General features: G+C 34.4%; 2 protein-coding genes across 3 annotated transcripts in view; one reads left to right on the top strand and one right to left on the bottom strand.

The window, feature by feature from the left end:
• Positions 1-260: 260 nt before the first annotated feature.
• LOC132194624 (three-prime repair exonuclease 1) lies at positions 261-2597 on the top strand. Its single transcript, XM_059616027.1, has 4 exons — positions 261-670; positions 845-1258; positions 1902-2048; positions 2106-2597. The coding sequence occupies exons 2-4, from the start codon at positions 854-856 to the stop codon at positions 2445-2447; spliced, it is 894 nt and encodes a 297-aa protein (XP_059472010.1). The 5' UTR covers positions 261-670; positions 845-853; the 3' UTR covers positions 2448-2597.
• Positions 2598-2600: 3 nt separating this feature from the next.
• LOC132194622 (puratrophin-1-like) overlaps positions 2601-19973 on the bottom strand; it is a 41782-nt gene continuing 24409 nt past the window's right edge. Inside the window, exons 13-25 of one of the 2 annotated variants that reach the window (XM_059616024.1) lie at positions 6865-7050; positions 6393-6557; positions 6169-6338; positions 5393-5533; positions 5181-5256; positions 4939-5112; positions 4787-4876; positions 4514-4729; positions 4015-4161; positions 3750-3963; positions 3478-3594; positions 3145-3318; positions 2601-2929 (exon numbers count right to left, since the gene is read on the bottom strand). In XM_059616024.1, the coding sequence (XP_059472007.1) occupies positions 2850-2929; positions 3145-3318; positions 3478-3594; positions 3750-3963; positions 4015-4161; positions 4514-4729; positions 4787-4876; positions 4939-5112; positions 5181-5256; positions 5393-5533; positions 6169-6338; positions 6393-6557; positions 6865-7050 (1950 nt within the window). In that variant the 3' untranslated portion in view covers positions 2601-2849. Of the gene's footprint in view, positions 2930-3144; positions 3319-3477; positions 3595-3749; positions 3964-4014; positions 4162-4513; positions 4730-4786; positions 4877-4938; positions 5113-5180; positions 5257-5392; positions 5537-6168; positions 6339-6392; positions 6558-6864; positions 7051-19973 lie in introns of both variants that reach the window. The other variant, XM_059616023.1, reaches the window with a different exon arrangement.

A 19973-nucleotide genomic window follows, 5' to 3' on the forward strand; every position in this document is an offset into this window, starting at 1 on the left:
AGCAATCAAGAAAAAAAATACGCACTACATTTATTAATAAATTAATTAAAGCTTTTTAACCATCATGTTTCATTCGCGTTTTTTTTACGATCCGCCTGCTCTTTTTTTCCCATGCTCGTTCTCTGTGTTGCGCGAATGTTCTGTGTGGATTAAAATTGTCGACGCTACATTAGCCATCTACTGGCCACAACCTGAACTTTTTCAACATAATGTTTTGCAAAGTTGGTGCACTTGACCATGGTGACCAACTAAAGTTATTATTGTTTTCATTTTGCACGCGAAGCAGGAAAACTCAAGTGAAATTTAAATTTGAAGTTATTATTTGCCAGCAACATGGGCTAGTCTCGCCAGTCGAAGTTTTAACTATTTTCTCACTTTTTATTTTATTAATTGACGAAGGATAGGAAAAATCAGGGAAAAATCAACGCAAAACTTGCTACAATTCCAAGTGATATTCCATATTTACTTTTAAATCGTCGCATTTTTCTTCAAATCATAGAACAAAGAACAAAAATTCCACCCCAGTGAAACAATTCGCTTAAAATTTATTTATAATTATTGCTGATTAAATTATAAAACGAGATAGACTTGAAATTATACACAGCGTGTTTGAAAGGAAAAATTATAAAAGGCAGTGAAAAAGTTTCCAACCAAACTGCACCTCTCAAAGGTTTGTCCCATTTTGTTCTAAAATTGATATAATTTTTAAACAAAATTAATTGAAATATAAAAACTATTATTAATTTAAAAAAAAATTGAATGCTTTTACTTATCATTTGCAAGATTTTTAATTTTATAAATAAACTAAATTTGAAAAAAATTGAAGCATAATTTTTTTCCGCAGCTTGTCCGGATGGCGTCCCAGGCCAGTGGACGTTCATCAGGAATCCGGACGCTGGCGTTCATGGACTTGGAGACGACGGATCTTCCGCACGCAGCGTCCCGAGTCCGCGTCACCGAAGTGGCCGTCGTGGCCGTGTCCACGGCGGACCTTTTGGCCGCCCGACCCAGGCCGCCACGCGTCCAGCACAAAGTGACCCTCTGCGTCGACCCTCGCCTGCCCATCCACCCGACGGCCTCCAAACTGACCGGCCTGGACAACTTCCTGCTCGAAGGTCAACCCTATTTCGACGAGACGACCTGCGCCACCCTGGAGACCTTCCTCGGACGGCTGCAGCATCCGGTGTGTCTTCTCGCGCACAATGGGCACATCTTCGACTTCCCCATGCTCGCCAAAGAGTTCAAGACTTTGAATAGGGTTGGTTGAAACACTGAAATTCCAAAATATTTATTTTAAATAAAACTAAAATTAATTTATATCGCAAAAGGGCTCAGGGTTGATTAAAAATGAGTTGAATTAAAAAGAACTTAAATGGAATTTTAGTTTTTTTACAAAACAAATTTTCAATAATAATTTATAATATTTATTAAATAAATAATTATTCTCTTTTTTTCTTATATAATGAAAATGAGACATATAGATTTAGTTTTTTTTTTAATTTTAGGAAAAATTTCAAATTGAAATTTAGAAAAATCATTTGAAGAATGAAAATCGTTTACAAAAAAGAATGAAATTGAAAATTATTCAAAATAATAATAGAAGGAAGAGCCAGTCTAATTTTTACTGCTCTGACAAAGTTGTTTAGAAACAAGGCAGTGAAATTTTTGGCCTTTATTGCACCGGACAAAAAAACTAAGATTCCAATTAAATGCCATGAAGGAGAAAACTTTTTTTAAAAATACTTTCTTTATTATTTTATTTAATATGATGAAAATCATAACTTGTATATTTAATTTTTAAACGAAATTTCATTCCATATTGGATTCCACTGAATAATTCCGTTTGATTTTGAATTTTTAACAAATTTTATGTAATTTTTTTGAACTTATTCTCATTCCAGCCATTTCCCAATGACATGCTTTGCGCCGACACCCTTCACTACTTCAGGCAGGCGCTCAATGGAGGTCCCTCAAAACCAACCAAAGCCATAAGACGCCTGAATTTTGGTGAATCAACTCAACTGACCCAGCAGAAGACGCCAAACAAGGTTAGAAAAAATACTCTCCTGAAGAAATCTCTTTTAAAAATTATTCTTTTTTTCCAGCAAAGTCCCAAAAAGTCAAATCTGGACGATTTTGACTCGACTGAATTGGACGCCGAACTTTCCGCAATTGCCGATGCGGTGGAGCTTTCGTTCCAGAAATCAGACAAGCCCATCCCAGCGACCCCTTCGCAGTTGGCTGCAGTTCAGGAACAAACTCCTCAACGACGCACGTCCTACCGCTTGGGCGACGTGGTCGATCGCCTCGTTCCGGAATTCCAGGCGACGGCGCTTCATTCCGCAGAGGGTGACGTCATGGCCCTTTTGCACTGTGCGGCTGTTGTGGCTCAGGACTTGGTGCCGTGGGTCAATGAAAATGCGCGTCCTTTTCCACAGAAGAAATAAGTTTTTTTTTTTTAAATTTTAGACTGAGGCAATGTTTAAACTTGTATAAAAATGAAAACTGATGTATTCCCAGTTGAATCTGCCCAAAATCTCAAAAATTGTTGGAGCAAAACAATAAAGATCTGGTATTTATTAAAAAAATTAAAAGAATCTTTAATCTTATTTATTAATACCTCTTTATTTATTAAATACAGTCACTCACTTTCAGAAAAAATGTACAAATACATATAAATACAAATTACGACTGAGAAACTCTCACTTACAAGAAAGAGAATATAATCTTTGTGTTTTTTTATTGTTATAAAGTGTAAATCTTAACCGCTAGTTATTAAAAAGTTGGCTCGCGATTTGATTGGACTTCATTGGTAAACGACTGGTTTCGACTGGTGTGTCGTGTGAAGGTCACGGAGTGGCTGCAGAAGCCGCCTCTGGAGGCCACGACTCCTCCAAGCTGGCACTCAAATCAGAGATGATGCCGCTTTCTGAAATTCAAATTTAAATCAGCAAAATAATTCTTTAAATGACTATACAATAAAAAAAATCATGTGGAGAAAAGATGGTATTAATTTAAAAATATGCCAGATTTCCAATTCCTTTTTGTTAGATTTGTTTGCTTTTGATTTTCTCCTATTTGGCTATTTGTATTTTTTGTTTTTATTATGGACGTAATAAACAATTAAATTGTAATTAAAATTACCAAGAGATGAGTGGCTGTTGAGGGTGTTTGAACGCATGGTGGAATTCTCGCCTGAACCGTAGTTGGATCCTGCAGAGGAGGACGATGACGAGGCCACCGACACAACCGAGTGGGGCCTCCGTGGCCTCCTTTCGGCCGAACTTAGCGCCACTGAGCTTCGAAATCGAGCTCCAGCTGTAACAAATTAATAGCAATTTAAAATATAATTAGGTACAGTTGAAGGAATTAAATATCATCCTAAATTATTTGTTTTTTGGGAAATAATTTTAAAGAAATGGTGCAAAATTTTCTGGATTTAAAAGTACAGAAATAAATTTATTTAGAAAAAATTACCTTTTGCCAGCTGTGTAAGGCCGATTGACCTGTCCGAAATCTGGTCTCCACTGGGTCGGATGTCCAGACAAGGCTTGTTGCCTATTCCCATGCTTGACATTTCTGCAAGTCGCACTTCTGCAAGATTTAAGATATATTGAATTAATTAAAATATTATTTGAATACGGCCAAATTATCCAATTAATGTAAAATTTAATATGAATATCATTCAATGAAATTTATCTTATTTTATAAAAATTTAAAAATATATTATTCTTGTCTAGGAAAATTACCTCTGTTTCTGAGTGCCTGTTTCCAAAGGAGGGTAGAGATTTCTTTAGTCCACGCGGCTTTGATGTCAGACGAGGATGTATAGAGAGTAAAAGTGTCACTGGGCTTCCGTTTACGGAACCAGATTTCGAATTTGTTTGGCGCATCCGCCACCAACGCAGTCAAGCCGATGTCCGTCATTTTTATGCTGCTCTTGTAGACAAAAAGGTCCAAGTTCTGAAGACATTTTTTGTTAGAAACAGAAGCTGAGATTATAATAAAACGTACCTTTCGATCAGGGAACTTGCGAGCTTTGCTGAAGAGGATGAGTTCCTCAAAAAGGAAAACATGCCGAACACACTTTCGGCCTCGAGGTCCCTGGTTGACGATGAATTCATTTTGGCGCAGCAAGCGACCCTGCTCCTTCAGATTTACCTGAAAAGTACACAAAAGTTGAATTAATTCAAAACAGAATTTAATGATTGACAAACAAGTTGAATTAGATAATAAATTTTTAAATATTCCTTATTAAACTGGTTCCTTTTTGGACATATAATTAAAAATGATTCAAATGTAATTGAAATAAGCGTTTAAATTCTAATTTCATCATTCCTTGAAATGATAATTTCCCTAATTTTGGAAATAATTATTCTTCATATTTCCTTTCTTAAATGAATTTTAAATTTTGCCAGATAATCATTTTGTTCAATTGGAATTTCAGGAGCAATTTTTTCCTTCTTTTAAAATTTTAATATTTAAAAAAAATTTTATAAAAAAAATCGCTTACATCACAGTTTGTGAGTGAATCCATGGCAAGCAGGTCGTTTCCGTGTCTCAGCTGGAAGCGCACCATGGCCTCTGCAGCGGCCAGATCGGCCGCTTGGCCTCCGGCAGCCTGTTTGAGCATTTGCTGCAGGAGAAGGGCGTATTTGCCCATTCGCTGGACTGGCTTCAGCAGGTAACTCGCCAGGTCCATTTTGTCACCCAACTCGAGCTGCTTAGCCTTAAAAAAAAATTAAAATTATAAATAGATCAAATTAATAAATAAAACGGTTCCTACCCTGAAGAAAGCAGCGCCGTAGTCAATTAAGAGACAGTCCGACTTGGGCTTGTTTTTGTTGTACAGCGCGTACAGGTAAAATTTGTCCTCCTGAAATGAGTTGAAAGCAAATTAATTGGATATTTTTGATGGTTTGAAATTAAAAAACTCACATATTTGAGGAAAATGTTGGCCACTGCAAGAGGTCTCTTCTCGCACTTCTCCAACTCAAGCAGGAAAAAGTGTCGGTGAAACTCGCAGATCTTCTCGATGTTGCCAAAGACCACGTTTCGCTGGCCACGCAGCGCCTGAGGGATGTCGTCACGCAACAGCTCTGGTATGTAGTGCTGTAAAAATAATAAAAACCAAAAGTTACATTTATCTAGGAAGTATGAATAATTTAAATGAAATTTACCTCGATCACATACTCGAGCGCCCTGACATAGTCTCTTTCAGTCTGGATCATTTCCCTCATGATCAAAAGCAAAGTTCTGGAAATTTAATATTATTATTAATTTTTTTACTTGAGAATAAAAAATATTAATAATACTAGTTTTTTTTCTTCTTAAAATGCTACTGAAAAAAAATACATAAAAATTTAAAAATCACGTTGTTTTTAAAACAAACCTTTGCGTTTTTGCCACATTTGGATCTGCGGCAGGGTCGATGGCCTCTAGGGGTGGTGTCTGTAGCTGCTCGAGATGAGCATTCGGAGTCAGCGGGCTTCTCTCAACCGCTGCGTCCACTTCTTCCTCCTTTGTACATTCACTGCTGAAAAAAAAATATGCAAATTTGTAATCAAGTTCAATCCTTTGATCCGATCTATAATGTGATGAAAATAACTTTTTTTAATGAAATACAATTTGGAATTATTATATTACTGTTTATTTGTCCAATTGTTACATCTTCTGAAGTTATCTCCTTTTAATTTTTCATTTTTTTTTTACTTTCCAATGAAAAGCCCGGTTTCAGTTTTTCATTTTTTGTCAATATTCTTGGTGTTAATTTATATAAATTGATGAAAAATTTAAAAAAGTGGGTGAAACATTTCATTTTTGAGGAAATAAAAAATACTTTTAAAATAACTGAAACTAAAATAACGAAAAAACTAAATAATATCTTGACCAATTTTGCTAATATGGCAGAAGTACAATTTTGGTGCGGAGAAAAAAAAAGGGTCTGCTTGCCCATTTTTGGAGCAATCCATATAAAGTAGCACTTTTGACTACAAAGCATAACAATGAGACACGAACAAACAATGGTCCTCATTTGACTCACAAGTCCCCCTTTAAAAACTATCAAGAGAAAATTCAGAATAAATTATTTATAATAGGATCAAACTTCAGAATGTTTTCAAAAAATTTTCTAATTTTTGATAAAATTATTTTAAACTCGGCACTCACTGCTTTTGGTCGTCGGAGGCGACGGATGCGACACTGCTGCTGCCCTCCTCGTCAGGCCACGCTGGTGTTTGCGGTTCGGGCCAGCAGGAGCAGTTGGCGGAAAAAGGCGCTGCCCCCGAGAGACGATTGCGAACCGTCTCCATCGTCGCCAGACATCGCGATTCCGCGTCCTAAATTAAAAATTTAAATAAAGAGGAACACGATTTGTTTTCGTTTTCAATTACAAGGCAGTGATCCGCTAATTTCGCGTTTCTGAGCTTCCTCGCCAGTTGCGCCATTTCTGCAAGGTGTGAGGTGCAGGGGGCCGGGTGGGCCATCACGTGAAGGCGCAAAGCTTTTTCGTCCGCCTCGCGCAACCGACTGTCCGCTTCAGCTGCCCATTCTTCCGCCTGCAAGAAAGATTACAAGAAAAATTTAATGAAAAAAAAAAACATAAATCAAGCCAGCATATAAATTTGTGTTGCTTTTGAATAAAAATTCATTTAAATGAAATAAAGGAAAATTAATTAATGAATTAATTGGTTTCATTTAAATTATAAATGGTGCCAAATTAAACGGAAGATACTTTCCAAATTTAAAAATAGAAACACCTATTTGTCTGTGAAATGAATTGACCTGACATTGACCTCTCGTGTTGATTGGAGCCAATTTTTCTCCGAAAATGGAGTCAAACAAATCATGTATAATAATTTTTACCTTTGCCACGAGAGCAAGACAGCGATGCGCGTCCTCGAAGCGTTCGCGCGCCTCCTCCAAGCGGCCGCCGAAACCTCGGAGGTGCTGTTTCAGGGAGCGGGCCAGAGTTGAAAGTGTGCCGCCCCCAGCGTCCGAGTGACCTCCGGCCGCCTCCTCTGCCAGGTCGGACGCGCGCTCCATGTGCCGCTGAAAGCAAACACGACAGAAATAGTTGAAAATACTGGCAAAAAAATAATAAAAAATATAAAAAAATTGTTCCAGTCAAATTCATTGATAAAAAATAAGCAGGACAGAATATTTTTAATTTATATATTCAACTTAAATATTAACAATGTTCAAAAAAATTGCTGTTTGACAGTTTCATATATGTGTGTCAAAATTGTGACGAGGAATTGAAGAAAATAAATAATAAAATTGGCATTTTTCACAAATTTTCCTATTAATTTAAATGAAATCAACACAATTTTGCTTATTACCACCAATACTTTTGTATTATTTCAAAATTCATTTAAATATTCTCTAAATTTTTGATAAAATCCAAGTTATTTCATTAATTTAATAATTGTTAAAAAATTAATAAAGAAATTATAATTATATTAATTATTTAAGATAATTTTTTTTACAAGTTTTATTAAAAAATGATTACAAGAAGAACAAATGTAAAAGGAAAATTCCTGCAAATTTCCTTTTAAGGTTGTGCATCATATATTTGCATTCATTTGAATTACAAAGAGGTGAACGTCATAAAACGAAAGGAGCAAACTGGCAAAAGTCAAGGGCTTTCGTCTCAAGACCGACGAAAGGAAGCATGTTTGGATGGAAATTTCATATTATATTGTTCTGAAGACGGAAGCAGCGAATCGAGAGCATAATATTGTGTCGAGAGCACGCATGTGTGTTAAGTGGAGTGCGAATGACATAACGCGCTGCCGAGTATTAATCGCTGATTAATTAATCGATCAAAGTGGCGCACACAAGAAGAAAACGCTCGCTCGCGGCCCACAAAGCAGATTGAGCGCGACTCCGCCGCGTCTTATTTTGACTCGATTCATTTGCATACTTCCGCTCTAGCACGCCCATCGCAAACAAAACGCAAAAGAGAGAGAAAAGCTGCAACAATCGGGGTGGCCGAACCTTTATAATGAAAGCTGCAATCGACGACGATTGTCGGCAGCTGCGTTGAACTACGGTGGGTGCTTTATTATGTTATTGTACGAGACACACCTGCGTTTTCATACGCAATTCGCGCCTGACTTCGTCGGCAACACTCTCGATCGGATGTAATAAAAATCGAATTGCAGGAGAAGACTTTAAAATAGAATTATGTAAGAAGAAAATCAAAACTCTAACAAAAATAATGATAACAAAATTTATAAAATATTGTTAATTTGCAAATTTTTGATTGAAAAATAGATAATATTTAACAATTCGAATAAAATGATATTAAGAAAATGGGAATTGCTGTTGGATTTGGTACTTTTATTTCTATGAAATTTTTTATTCATTCGTTTCTCTTTTTAGCATTCCTCTGCTAGATTTCTTTTTTGCTAATTTTTTCTATAGAATTGAGATGAATAAACAACAATAAAAAATTGTTGATGCGTCATTTTCAACCGCAGTCAATTTGAGAGCTTTGGCTTGATATGCTATTGTGCTCTGTAGAAATGAAAAGATTTGGTTTAATGAAACTAATAAAATTCAAAAATTTAACGTTGTATTTTTTTTAAAATTCAACTTAATTAATACACAATTGGTTATTTTGTTTCAAAATTTCACTGTAAATATGCAAATTCAGTATTTCCATTAAATTTCATACTTAATATATAATAAAAATAGACACCTTTGATTATTCTAAAAATATTGTTATTATTACTGGAAATCCTGATGTACTTTGTCTATAAATCGACCCGTTATTTAAGGAACGTCAGGGATTTCCGACAAACCAGCAAGCGCTTCCGTCTAAGATCCACAAATAATATTCAGAAATACTTATAATTTTGTAACCTACATTATTATTTTTTTACTTATTTAACTTTTCAATTAATCCCTCAAAATTTATTAGCAAATTTCGATTGAAAATACTGGAAATTATGTAAAAACGTTGAATTGTGGAAATGAAGAGATCGGGCTTTTCCTCGTTAAAAATTGTTTTTATTCAAAAATAAACGGCTCAAACAAAAGTTAAATTAGTAACAAGAAATAAAAAAGTTATTTAAAATTAAGAAGAAAATTGTTTCAAAATGCAAATAAATTGTGCTGTTTCAATAATTTGATTGACTTCATTGGTATTTGTATAATTGAAAACAATCTAAATTATGAGATAGTTTCACTTCTATTTATTGGTCACAGCTTGAAATAGAAATGAATGAAAACAAATCATAATGAGATCCTCTATATATCCTTTCCGAGCGATGATTTCATCTGAGAAAAGCGCAAAGTGGACCGTGATTGTCCGCAGAGCAGAACCGCAAAATTGGCTCGTCCCTCTTGTTTTGTTTTCTCAGCGAGATGAGTTTTGCGGCGGAATTGCATAGAACGCGAAATGAATTCGCACCCAATAACAAACGCAAAGCTGCAGCTCTCGGATCGAACCCTCGGCGGAGAGAAAAGCCACCTTTTGTGGCTGCAACAATGGCAATTATTCCATTTTCGCTTGCGCTCGATGGGGTGTTGCATTAACCAAATCGACGGACAGCTGCGCATTCCGCCAATTTCGAACAAAAAGAACCATTTACCGAAGGGGCCCCTCCCGCTGCACCAATAATATAAATAAAAGTGCGCGCCGAGCAAACACAAACATGTGTGCCGAATCGGTCGAGGGCGTTCTTTCTATTCCAATAACAATAATAATTCAACAAAATGCTCCAGAATGTATTTATTAATAAATCACTTTCACTTGGCTCGCCATGCAGCCTCCCTGCCTGGTCTAGTTTACAGACTCACATGACGAGGAAAAAATAAAACAACAAATTTCCTCGGCTCGGCTATTTTCGGTCGGAATGCACCTGCTCTGGCTCTTTCTTTCTCTCCAGCAGCACCGAGAGTCGATGCACTTTGGCCGCCCCGTGTGATCAAATGTATATAAAAATACAGTGTTAAAAACGCATCTTGTTTTTCGGAACGGACAAGCGAGTGAGGAAAAATGATGACACGGTGCAGACGGCCGCGGGTCCGAAGTGATCAGTCAGACACGCTGCAATCCAACAAATTGGAAGAAGCGTTTTTTTTTAAACTTGTTAGAAATTTGTTATCAAAAAATTCAATTGTTTTGTAAAAATTTTATATTAGATAAAATAATTTTATACAAGATGGATATTTATTTTTGGAAAACATTTCGCAAGTGGTGGTGCCGTTTTGTCTGACAATTCAATATTTCCCTCAAAAAAAATTATATTCTCCTCATAAAATGCAAACAATTTGTGATAATAGTCAAAAAATGAAGAATGATAATTAAAAATAAATATTTTTCAAGTTGAAAAACTCCAGGAATATTAACAGCGATTAGTTTGTAATTTACTAATTTAAAATTGCAGGTAAGACTCAATTCTGGTTTGGATTTATTAACAAAATTACTCCAGATATTTAATTAAAATAATTCAACAGGGTAGATAAAAATTGCTTTGAAAGTAAAAATAACTGACATTTACTTTATTTTGTTCTTTTGGAGTGGAAAGATGAATGACGCGGTGCAGACGGCCCGTCCGAAGTAATCAGTCGGACACGCTGCACTCCAACAAATTGGAATGGGCGTTTGAAACACTTTAAGTTGGACTCTCTGCGTATTTATTTGCAACGCTTGTGGGTTTGCGCGTCAAACTCTGCTCATGTGGGCCAAGTGTGTCAGATTACACTGGAAGGATTTGGTCGGAATTGAAAATCATGAGGGCTATTCATTTGTATTTTGCAGGATGATTGAGGACTTTTACACAAACCATCATTCAAGAGAGGCTGAGGGTTTAAAAAAAATTAAAGCTGCAAGAAAATTGGTGTCATGTTAAAAAAATATTGGAAAGTTGTGTAAAAATAATTTTTAATTAATTTAAAAAAATTTGCACTCCATTTAACACAGTTTGATCCTCAGGAATAAGTTTGAAAAATAATTTAATACTGAAAACAAAATAATAATTTGCAAATGGTTTGGAGATGAAAAACAATTTTTAAATTTAACACAAATTGATTGAAATATGCATTTTCAGTAATTTGAAAAAGAGGAAAAAATAAGCTTCGAACTTAATTTTTATTATTTAATTATATCTAGATAAAGTTTCTTTACAGTAATTAAGTTTTTATATTCTCGAGCTATCACAAAATCAGCGGCACTGACGTTTAAAGAAGTGCTGATGGACCTTGGGATAGGCGAAATCACGATCTGGACCCGTTGTATATCATTAACCATTTGTCCTGATTAGTACTTTTTTTTTTTTTTTATTGGAAAAAGATATTTATTGTTTCAAATATTGCAGGTTTTTATATGTTACATGAAAATTAAGCGCATCAGCAATTACATTATTTTTGTATTACAAAATTATTAAGTTACAGCTCACATGTGCTCTTATTTAAATTCAAATTGCTTTTTTGTTTTAATTGCTATTAAAATTTTATCTCTAATTAAGTTTTAAATCAGTGAAAACCATTTATTAAATTTAATTTAAACTAAATATTAAAAAATAAGAATTTAATCAGAAATAGATAAAAATTTAAACGTAAAAATAAATTAAAAATACTTTCTTTATTTATTAACTTATTAAATTTTTTTACGTTAAACATCTGCTGACTTTTTTAATGTGAAAACATATGATTTATTATTAATTTGAAAATAGAAAGATGCATCATTTGAACTAATTTGAAGGATTTTGACTAAATTTTGTTAATATAAAATTGAATAGCCTTCTAAAATAAATTGTCACTCCGCAGTAAGTGCCAGTGGCGACCACAAGGAAGCCGTACATGGCGGTTTTTTAAGTAAAGCAGGCCCAACCTTAATTCGGTCTTCTCTTGTAAGTGCGCGCCGATGAGATGTGAATTCGAAAACGAGCGATTGTTATATTATAAGTCGAGAGGGAGACGAGACGAGAATTCATAAAAATTAAAACTAGAGAAAGACTCGGCGATATCAAATCGCATTCCGGAACGTCTCTCTCGTCGGAATGGGATTTTTTTTGTGACTTTCGCGCGCGCCGCGGCAGTTAAAAAAAAAGCTCAAGATGGGAAACAAAAAGAAGGAGCTGATAAGAGATCATTTATATGGAGGAGGCGATAAGTTTCGAGAATAAAACAACGAAAATGTATTTTAAAAGAAAGAAATGTGGCACACGCGGAATGAACAGTTACACTTGTTGTGTTATAGTGTGAAGAGCTGCGAAAATAATAAAATGCTGGTGTGTCGAGAGCTGCGTTGGCCGCGATCCAGCTCGGTCGCTTTTTTTCACTCGTGGGCGCGCATGTAAAAGTGACGTGAGTGCAATGAAAAGGACACGACGAATTCCTCAGCCCTTCTCTTTTGCATAACCTTTGCAATATAAAAATGATTTGTCAGCGGCACTTTTTATATTTTCCGTTTCCCCGAGTAAAAAAGCGGAATTTCTGCAGAAAATCCGCGCCATGTGTGTGGCCGGTGCCGAGGTTGGGCAACTGAAAAGAAGCAGCTGCGGCGAGATGATTTGCAATTGCGTCATTGCGCTTTGACCATATTTGCCGAGCGTGACCCAGAATCAGAAAAAAATAGCCGAGCAATGCCGCGCGGCGCCAGGTGAGAGGGCGAAAATTTATTAAAAATAACAACCGGTGCTCATTATTGGTCTGTCGACCTCGCCAAATTGAACGCAAACAAACCCTTCATTGAGTTTGCAGTCAATCCTTAAAAGGAGAAAATTGAATGAAAAATTAAATTTATTGAAAAACAGGCAAAGAGATTAAACGTTTCTTCCAGAATTGGATATTTCATGGCCAATATTATAAATATAATGAAAACTTTCATGACTTCTGACATATATTCAGCCAATATATCATCTGAACAATAAAACGATGCTTGCAGAAATTAGAATTTTCTTAAGTATCGTCTTTTTTTGTTGATAAATTTTTAAGGTTAGTTCAAAAAGTACCAGGCAAAAGCGTTTCAAGAAGTTATTTATTAAAAGTATTCTTATTACTTGCCCACATTTTAAACAAAAAAATCTTTAGCTTCAATTTGTATTAAGTTTTAAAATTGGAATTTTTAAATTAAAATTTCTTTCTTCAATTTGCTGATTATTTTTGTATTTTTCTTGCTCATGAAATAGGGTCGCAGAAACTGACAGAAACTGGTTGAGCCGTTTTTTTTTCTCTGAAAAAAACAATTTTTACAACAAGGAAAATGCCAGAGTTTTTCACTTCCATGATCATCTCCTCGAGTGTCAATTTCTTCAAACAAATCTAAAAGAGTTGCTTTTTAAAGCAAAAATGCCGAATAAATTGTTGAAGGTATCAAATATTTTAATTAAAAATTGTCAAAAGCTGAAAGTTTTGATTGGTATGAAATGATAACTTTTCCTCTTTAAAAATGCTTTTTAAATAAATTCAAATAGATCAATAACGCTACAATTTATGGCTTAAAAAAACCGGTTCTGTGATTGAGTCATATCAAATTTTACAGTTAAACAAAAAAATCTATAATTGCAAAACTTTTTCTTTTTCCTTTTCTGCATTTTTAAAAAGTGTCTTCACTAATGAAGACTTTTGTTTGAATAAAGTTGTAAAATATTGGACGTTTCAGGTTTCAAAGTCTCTCATCCTTGATGAATGGAAAGGTTGAACGGCCGAGTGAAATTTTTGTGATTTATACCCGAAGAAAAAAAATCATAAAATTATACCGATGATCAATTTCTTTGACAGTATTTTGACAGCTGCATTTAAATACATTCAAAGAGCAAAAACACATTTTTTTGCCGCCCTCCGTGAGAAATGCAAGACTTTCGATTTTCGCCCCGCGGGGCCCAAAGACTTCTTTCTTAATTGCGATTACGGCGCGCGCGAGCCGCCTTTTAATTACCCCAAAGGTGAAACGCGCTGCTTAGCTTGGGAGAGAGAAAATGAATAATTGGAGCGGCCATCGAGGGACCCAAACGAGATGCAGCATCTCGAGCTCTCGACGAGAGTGAAACTTCTTCTTTCGAGTCTCTTGGCCCCGCCGCCGGCGCAGTTATGGAAAAAATCCCGTCGACGAAACAATAAATTCGTGTGTCCTCTGAATATGTATTAAAAAAAGCACGGCATAGAAAGCGACTATGGCAGCTTCTGCGCTTTTGGTTTCGATTCTGCGCCGCCGGCCTGATTTGCATTATAATTTTATCTAATTTGTGGGATCTGGACGAATTTCACTCAAACTCACCGTGAGCAAACAAAACCTTCGAGAAGATTATTGTGATTAATCTTCTTCGAGACCGACCTTTGAAGAATGAGTTCAATTTCGGAATATTTGATTAAACGATTTTTAGTGGGACAGATTTGCAGAAATTAAAAGTAAGTCATAGAAAGTTACGATTTATCTGAATTCGATATTATAAGAAAGTGCAGTTGCAAAATTTTGCAGGCAAAAACAATACCCTCACGATTCGGCATGACCAAAATAATATTCAATATTAGGCTGCTGGTGCTGACAATGAGACAAATAAAGGCGCGCAGACTATAATTGCAAGTGAACATTTTCCTACCAGCAGATGCAATGAACAAATTGGTGGCATACTTTCAAAAATCGATTAATATGATCTAGATTGGAAGGGTTTCAATTTATTAGCGAAATTTTTCCTGACTTTAATACTACAAAAAAGTACTTTATTAATGTGGAAAATAAATTCACTCTATTTTTACAGAAAAATTATGAGAAATCATTGGAAAATGAGGGAAAAAATATAAACATAATCAAATTTAAACGGCCCACAACGGTCATCCGAATTGATTCTATGTTGATCAAGTAATTAATAGTAAATCGAACACCTAACATAATATAAGAATTAAAAAAAATTTATTTTAATTTTCTGATGCTAACTTTTTAGTTGTTTGAAAGTTTCAAGTAAATATTATTTGTAATTATAAAAATAAAATAAATAAAATAAATAAATTAAAAAAAGTTTGAAAAATGTCCAAGAAAATTAAATAAAATAAACTTTATATTTAATTAAAAATTTTATGTATTAATAATTGCATATTAATTTTTTTTATGGTAATTTATTTTTGATTCCCAACTATTGATTTTGATACCTGACCTCCGAGGGAAAAAGAAAATCCCCCGACCTTATTTTCAGTCTGATTCCCTTCCGAGTCCCCCTGCATTGTGTAAATTTTGAAGTCTGCCAATGAAACACGATCCTCAGCCGGGTCTGTCCGTCTCTTTGCCAGTTGCAAATAATAAAATTTGTCACAAAGAGAGTCTCTCGACGCATAATTACACTTTTCATTCGATTCGCCCATACATCTGAACACGTGCTTGTTCATTCACTGTTTAAGTCTCTCTTTAGACAGGAAGTTGTCGATTGAAAAGTAAAACGGGGCGGCGACGACCGATGAAAAAATGCACCCCAGCTGCACACCCTTTCTTTATTTTCATAGCTTCACGCAGCGAAATTGCGACGCAGTTGGAATTTTAAAACTTTTCGATCGAAAAGGAGAAAGCGAAATTGTTATTCAATCGAATTAGAATTCAGTTCGATTGTCGTACCGAGAGAGCTCACAATAAATTAGCCCGAGACTTCCTGGTGATCGTGATGATGATGATGCGTTAGAAAAGAAAATTACACTCGAATGTGTGGAAGAGATGGAAGATTATTTTATAAAGCACTTTATTTACGCGCACCACGTCGATATGAGAGTAAATAAGAAGTTAATTTCAAAGTGCATCCGCTTTCGAACGGGGACAAATAATTGTTTGATCGCTTTACGACGCGGTACACCTACCGATGTAGGCAATTACTTCACCCGCAGGCAAAATAACTTACAATTAGTGCGAAAAAATGAAATGGGAACTCATAAATTTTTAAACTTGTCCCAAAAAAGTAAACATTATTATAAAATATAAATTTGTGCAAGTAATTAAAAAAAACGTGGCGGTTTCGGAAAATAAATCCAGGAAAGTTAATTAAAAATTAAAAGATTTTGAATGAAAATATCTTGCTCGGTTATAAGTGCTCTCGAAAATGTTTGTTAAATTTAAAAGCTGAAACAAAATTACAACCACAGGTATAAATAATTATTGTAATTTTTAATTCATCTCCTGATCATCTCAATTTAATGCAAGCTAAACATTGTTCTTGATTGAGTTTTTAAAATAACCATATTATTTAATAAATATAATTTATATTTCTTAATTTTATAAGCAATATATTTATTTTTTATTATATCTTAAATAAAAACAAAATTCTTTTGTTTATTTACGCCTTTAAAACATAATTACAAATTTGAATTAAGAGTCTAGTCTTTCAAAATTCAAAAATGAAATGAAATTTTTAAAATTTAAACCTACATAAGCCATACAAGAGTCCTGAACCCCAATAGTCATTATATTGTTATAATTATAAGACCGCTGTTTCGCTGTTTGTCGTTTGGACTGTCAATTAATGAAGAAAGAGTGAAAAAAAATTTACAATAACTTGAAAAAGTAAGGTAATCCTCAAATCTGATTGATTTTAACTATAAATCTTATTTAAATTAGTAGCTTTTGACTATTCGCCTTTACGTGGAATTACGTTCCATGACACTAGATATTTGAGACAAAACAGGTGTAAAAAATTAGAAAATTCCTGATGTGATAATAAAAAAGTTATTCGAGGGCAATAATTTCCCTAAATCAACATTTTTTAAAACCACATTCATCTGTCCGTTAGTCAAAAGTTACTTATTTAATCATTTCCCGTTTGCAGTGGTTTTTTTGGGTTTTAAATTCTCAAAAAAAAAATTTATCTTGCATTCATTTAATTTTCTCTTAATCAATTTAAATTATTTAGTTTGTCATCCTTTTAGAAATTCTAAAGCAAATTGAATCCAGGACCAATTTAAATTTAGCAACCTAAAAGTATTAGAAAAAAAATGAATTACGAAATTCCAATTGGCACGTTTGACTATTTAATTTTTTCACAATTCTGCCCAATTTGGAGGTGGTCGGGTGTGCCACGCGGTTCGCATTTCGATGAGTGGCCACGCCAAAGAATGACATGCCCGCGTGTTTGTTCCTTTCCAACTATAACGATAGATTTAATGACTAACTGTACGGAGCGCGCGTTGCTTGCCAATTATTCCCATTTCCGCGGCCAGCACGCTTTTGGGTCGAAAAGTCGCGGCTCGGAGGAAACGGACTCTCATGAATTATTATTATTTTATTATTTATTACGATTTCGATTCCCACGCGCCCAAGAGGAAGCCTTCGCCTTTTTTGCTCGGCGTCTCCGCCTGCCCTGCCAACCTTGAATAAAATTTCAAATCAGCATGCAGAGGCTCGCGACCAGTTTGGTCAGCAGACTCGATAATTGCGAATATAATAAAAGAATCAAATCAACTGGTGCACAGCAAAAGCTAGCCTGAAATGCCGGATGAATATTGATGAGACTGTGGGATTCAAATTTAGATCTTTTTATGCAACACCCAACGCAAACCTTGACAATAATTGTTCCTTGTCCTTAATTTAACGTTTGTATTTGTTCTTATTTGAAATTTGTATCCTTTTATTAAAGTGTATTTTAACTAATTTATAAATAAAAATTATTTACATGATAAATTAATTTTCATATTATAGTATTTATAGTCTTATTAATATGACTTTATTAAATTGTAAATATTTTTGCATTCTAGAAATTTTTGATTTGAAGATTTTTTTTAAATAAAATGTATGGCATAGACTTTCATCAACACTAATTGCAAAATTAATAAGGCTGCATCATGAATTGGAAGGTAAAAAGTATATTTATTTTATATTTAAAGTTTGTTGAAATTGATTAAAAAGAAAATAAATATTTAACGCAAATTCAGTGCTCAATCGAATGAAAACTAAATAATAATTTTAATTTTATTACATTTAAAGTGAGTTTAAATAATTTAGAAAATTTCACTCTACCTGTTGCGCCCTTGAGTGTGCAGAAAGCGCCCTTCGGGTTCGGTGGGGCGGCTGAGGAGCGGGGGCGGCTCGGGGGCGGCCGCGCGCCAGGGGCGTGACGCGCACGAGGCGGCACCCCCGCCCCTCGCCCTCCTCGGCGGCCACGTCCATCGCTACGGATTTTCCTCGGTGCTCATGCACTAGCCGAACTTTCCCATTTTCCGCCCCGTGCGGTGCCGATTTTGATAGACCTTCTCACTGTTCTCGCGACGGCGGCCGAAAACAAACTGCGACTGCGAGGAGGAAAGCGGCGGCCCTCGACTCCGAGAGCTGCGCGCGCACTTTCTCCCTTGCAGCGGTTTTCGATCGAAAATAAAACACTAATAAAGTCGCGATGCTTGTTATTAGCAGGCGTTCAAGTCACTTCCGTGGATTCAGATTTGTTCACTTTTCATTTACAGTTTTTTTTATTAATTAATTTTAATTATTTTTATTATTAAATTCCGAGGCTTCGACCAAAAGCTAAATAATTTTTAGAAAAGAATTTTGAAAATAAGAGAGAAATTATTATTGTTCTAAAACTTGCTACGTATACATAAATTTCAGTAAATGTGCTTCTCTCTTCTATCCTTTAAAGAACAGAATCAAATTTATATTAAAAATTTATCTCCAGAAGTTATAGCAAAATATCTTTTGCTGCATTTTTGTACAAAAAAATCAAAGTTTCCAATCCTTTCCAACAATTATTGCTTTTTCTATCAACGTACAGTATAAATAATAATAATAATACAATTAAACTACCTTAAACTTGACAATTTTATAACTTTTACAAATAAAAATTGCGACTTTACTTTGCATTATTTTTTAATTGATATTAAATGTATGTTTGTTTTGCTATTAATTTGCATTTTCGCAATTAGACACGGTTCCAAATTTGGCATAATCAACTCACTTAAGGGCAAAAGAAAGTTTTTCTCTCATTGCTTTGTGTCTGCTGCTGACAGCGGCGGAAACGTTCATTTTAAGAACAAGTTTTGGCCAATTATCACGTCGTTCGCAGCAAAGGACCAGTTTTCATCTCTCTGCGCTGGCAAAACTTTCAGCTCGTAAACCTAAAGAATCGTATTAGATTTTTTGCCTCAACTTTCTGCGCGTGTTTGTAGTAAAAATTAGCTAATCCCGTATTAATCGGATTAGGTAAACCTGATGAAAGTTCCAAGAAAAGTATTTAGAAGAAAGAATAGAAAAATGATGAAATTTTAACTTAAAGTTTAAAAAAAGGATGTCCATGACATGAATTTTATTTTTAATTATAAGCACAAATCAAACGACAAACGTTTTAGTAAAATATGAAATAAAAATATTTATTTTCAATTCTTTTCAATTTATTTATGTTTTATTCTTTGTTTCATTAATTATAATATTATTTTATTTTATTAATTCGATTTAATTTTATTTGTATTAAATTACATCATAAATTTGCATACTTTTTAATAAATATAAATTATGATATCATCTCATTTTAAATAGATAATGAAGCCATAATTATGTAGTATGTTTCATATTTTTGTCAATTTAAGAAAATCAGAAATTATTTGAAGTAATTCAGGATGTTATGAACTTACAACATTAATTAAAAACTGAAAAAAGGTGGAATTAAAATGTTTTGTTTTAATAAAAAATATAGTCAGAATTAATTATTTCCAGGAAATTAATTACATTGATTGGGAAATTTAGTAGAAAAAAATTAGCAGCCTTTAATAAATCACCTTTTTCTTGCATCATAAATTAATTGCAGATTCGCTTGAAACAAATAATTGTAAATGAATTGAAATGTTCTAAATAAATTCCTTTGATCAAAATGTTATTTTATTCCTTTCAACGCTTGAGCTAAAATATGAGGAAATAGCCCAAATATTATGAATAAATTTGATTCAATTTGTTATGCAAAAGGGTATGGCGCAGGTGTGCTGTGAAACCAGTTTGCTCAGTAGGATTTTTTCTCCTACATAAAACGTGCAATGAGAGTATTATTCACTAATGAGCGCGCGAT

Source organism: Neocloeon triangulifer, unplaced genomic scaffold, assembly GCF_031216515.1.
Source record: "Neocloeon triangulifer isolate White Clay Creek 2 clone unplaced genomic scaffold, ASM3121651v1 ptg000008l, whole genome shotgun sequence".
NCBI classification, from domain to species: domain Eukaryota; kingdom Metazoa; phylum Arthropoda; class Insecta; order Ephemeroptera; family Baetidae; genus Neocloeon; species Neocloeon triangulifer.

What these genes read in the sequence shown, in the direction of transcription:
- LOC132194624 (XM_059616027.1), top strand. Translation starts at nt 854, where the DNA reads ATGGCGTCCCAGGCCAGTGGACGTTCATCAGGAATCCGGACGCTGGCG. An exon ending in AGTTCAAGACTTTGAATAGG is followed by an intron (nt 1,259 to 1,901) that starts GTTGGTTGAAAC and finishes TTCTCATTCCAG; the next exon opens with CCATTTCCCAATGACATGCT. An exon ending in AGCAGAAGACGCCAAACAAG is followed by an intron (nt 2,049 to 2,105) that starts GTTAGAAAAAAT and finishes CTTTTTTTCCAG; the next exon opens with CAAAGTCCCAAAAAGTCAAA.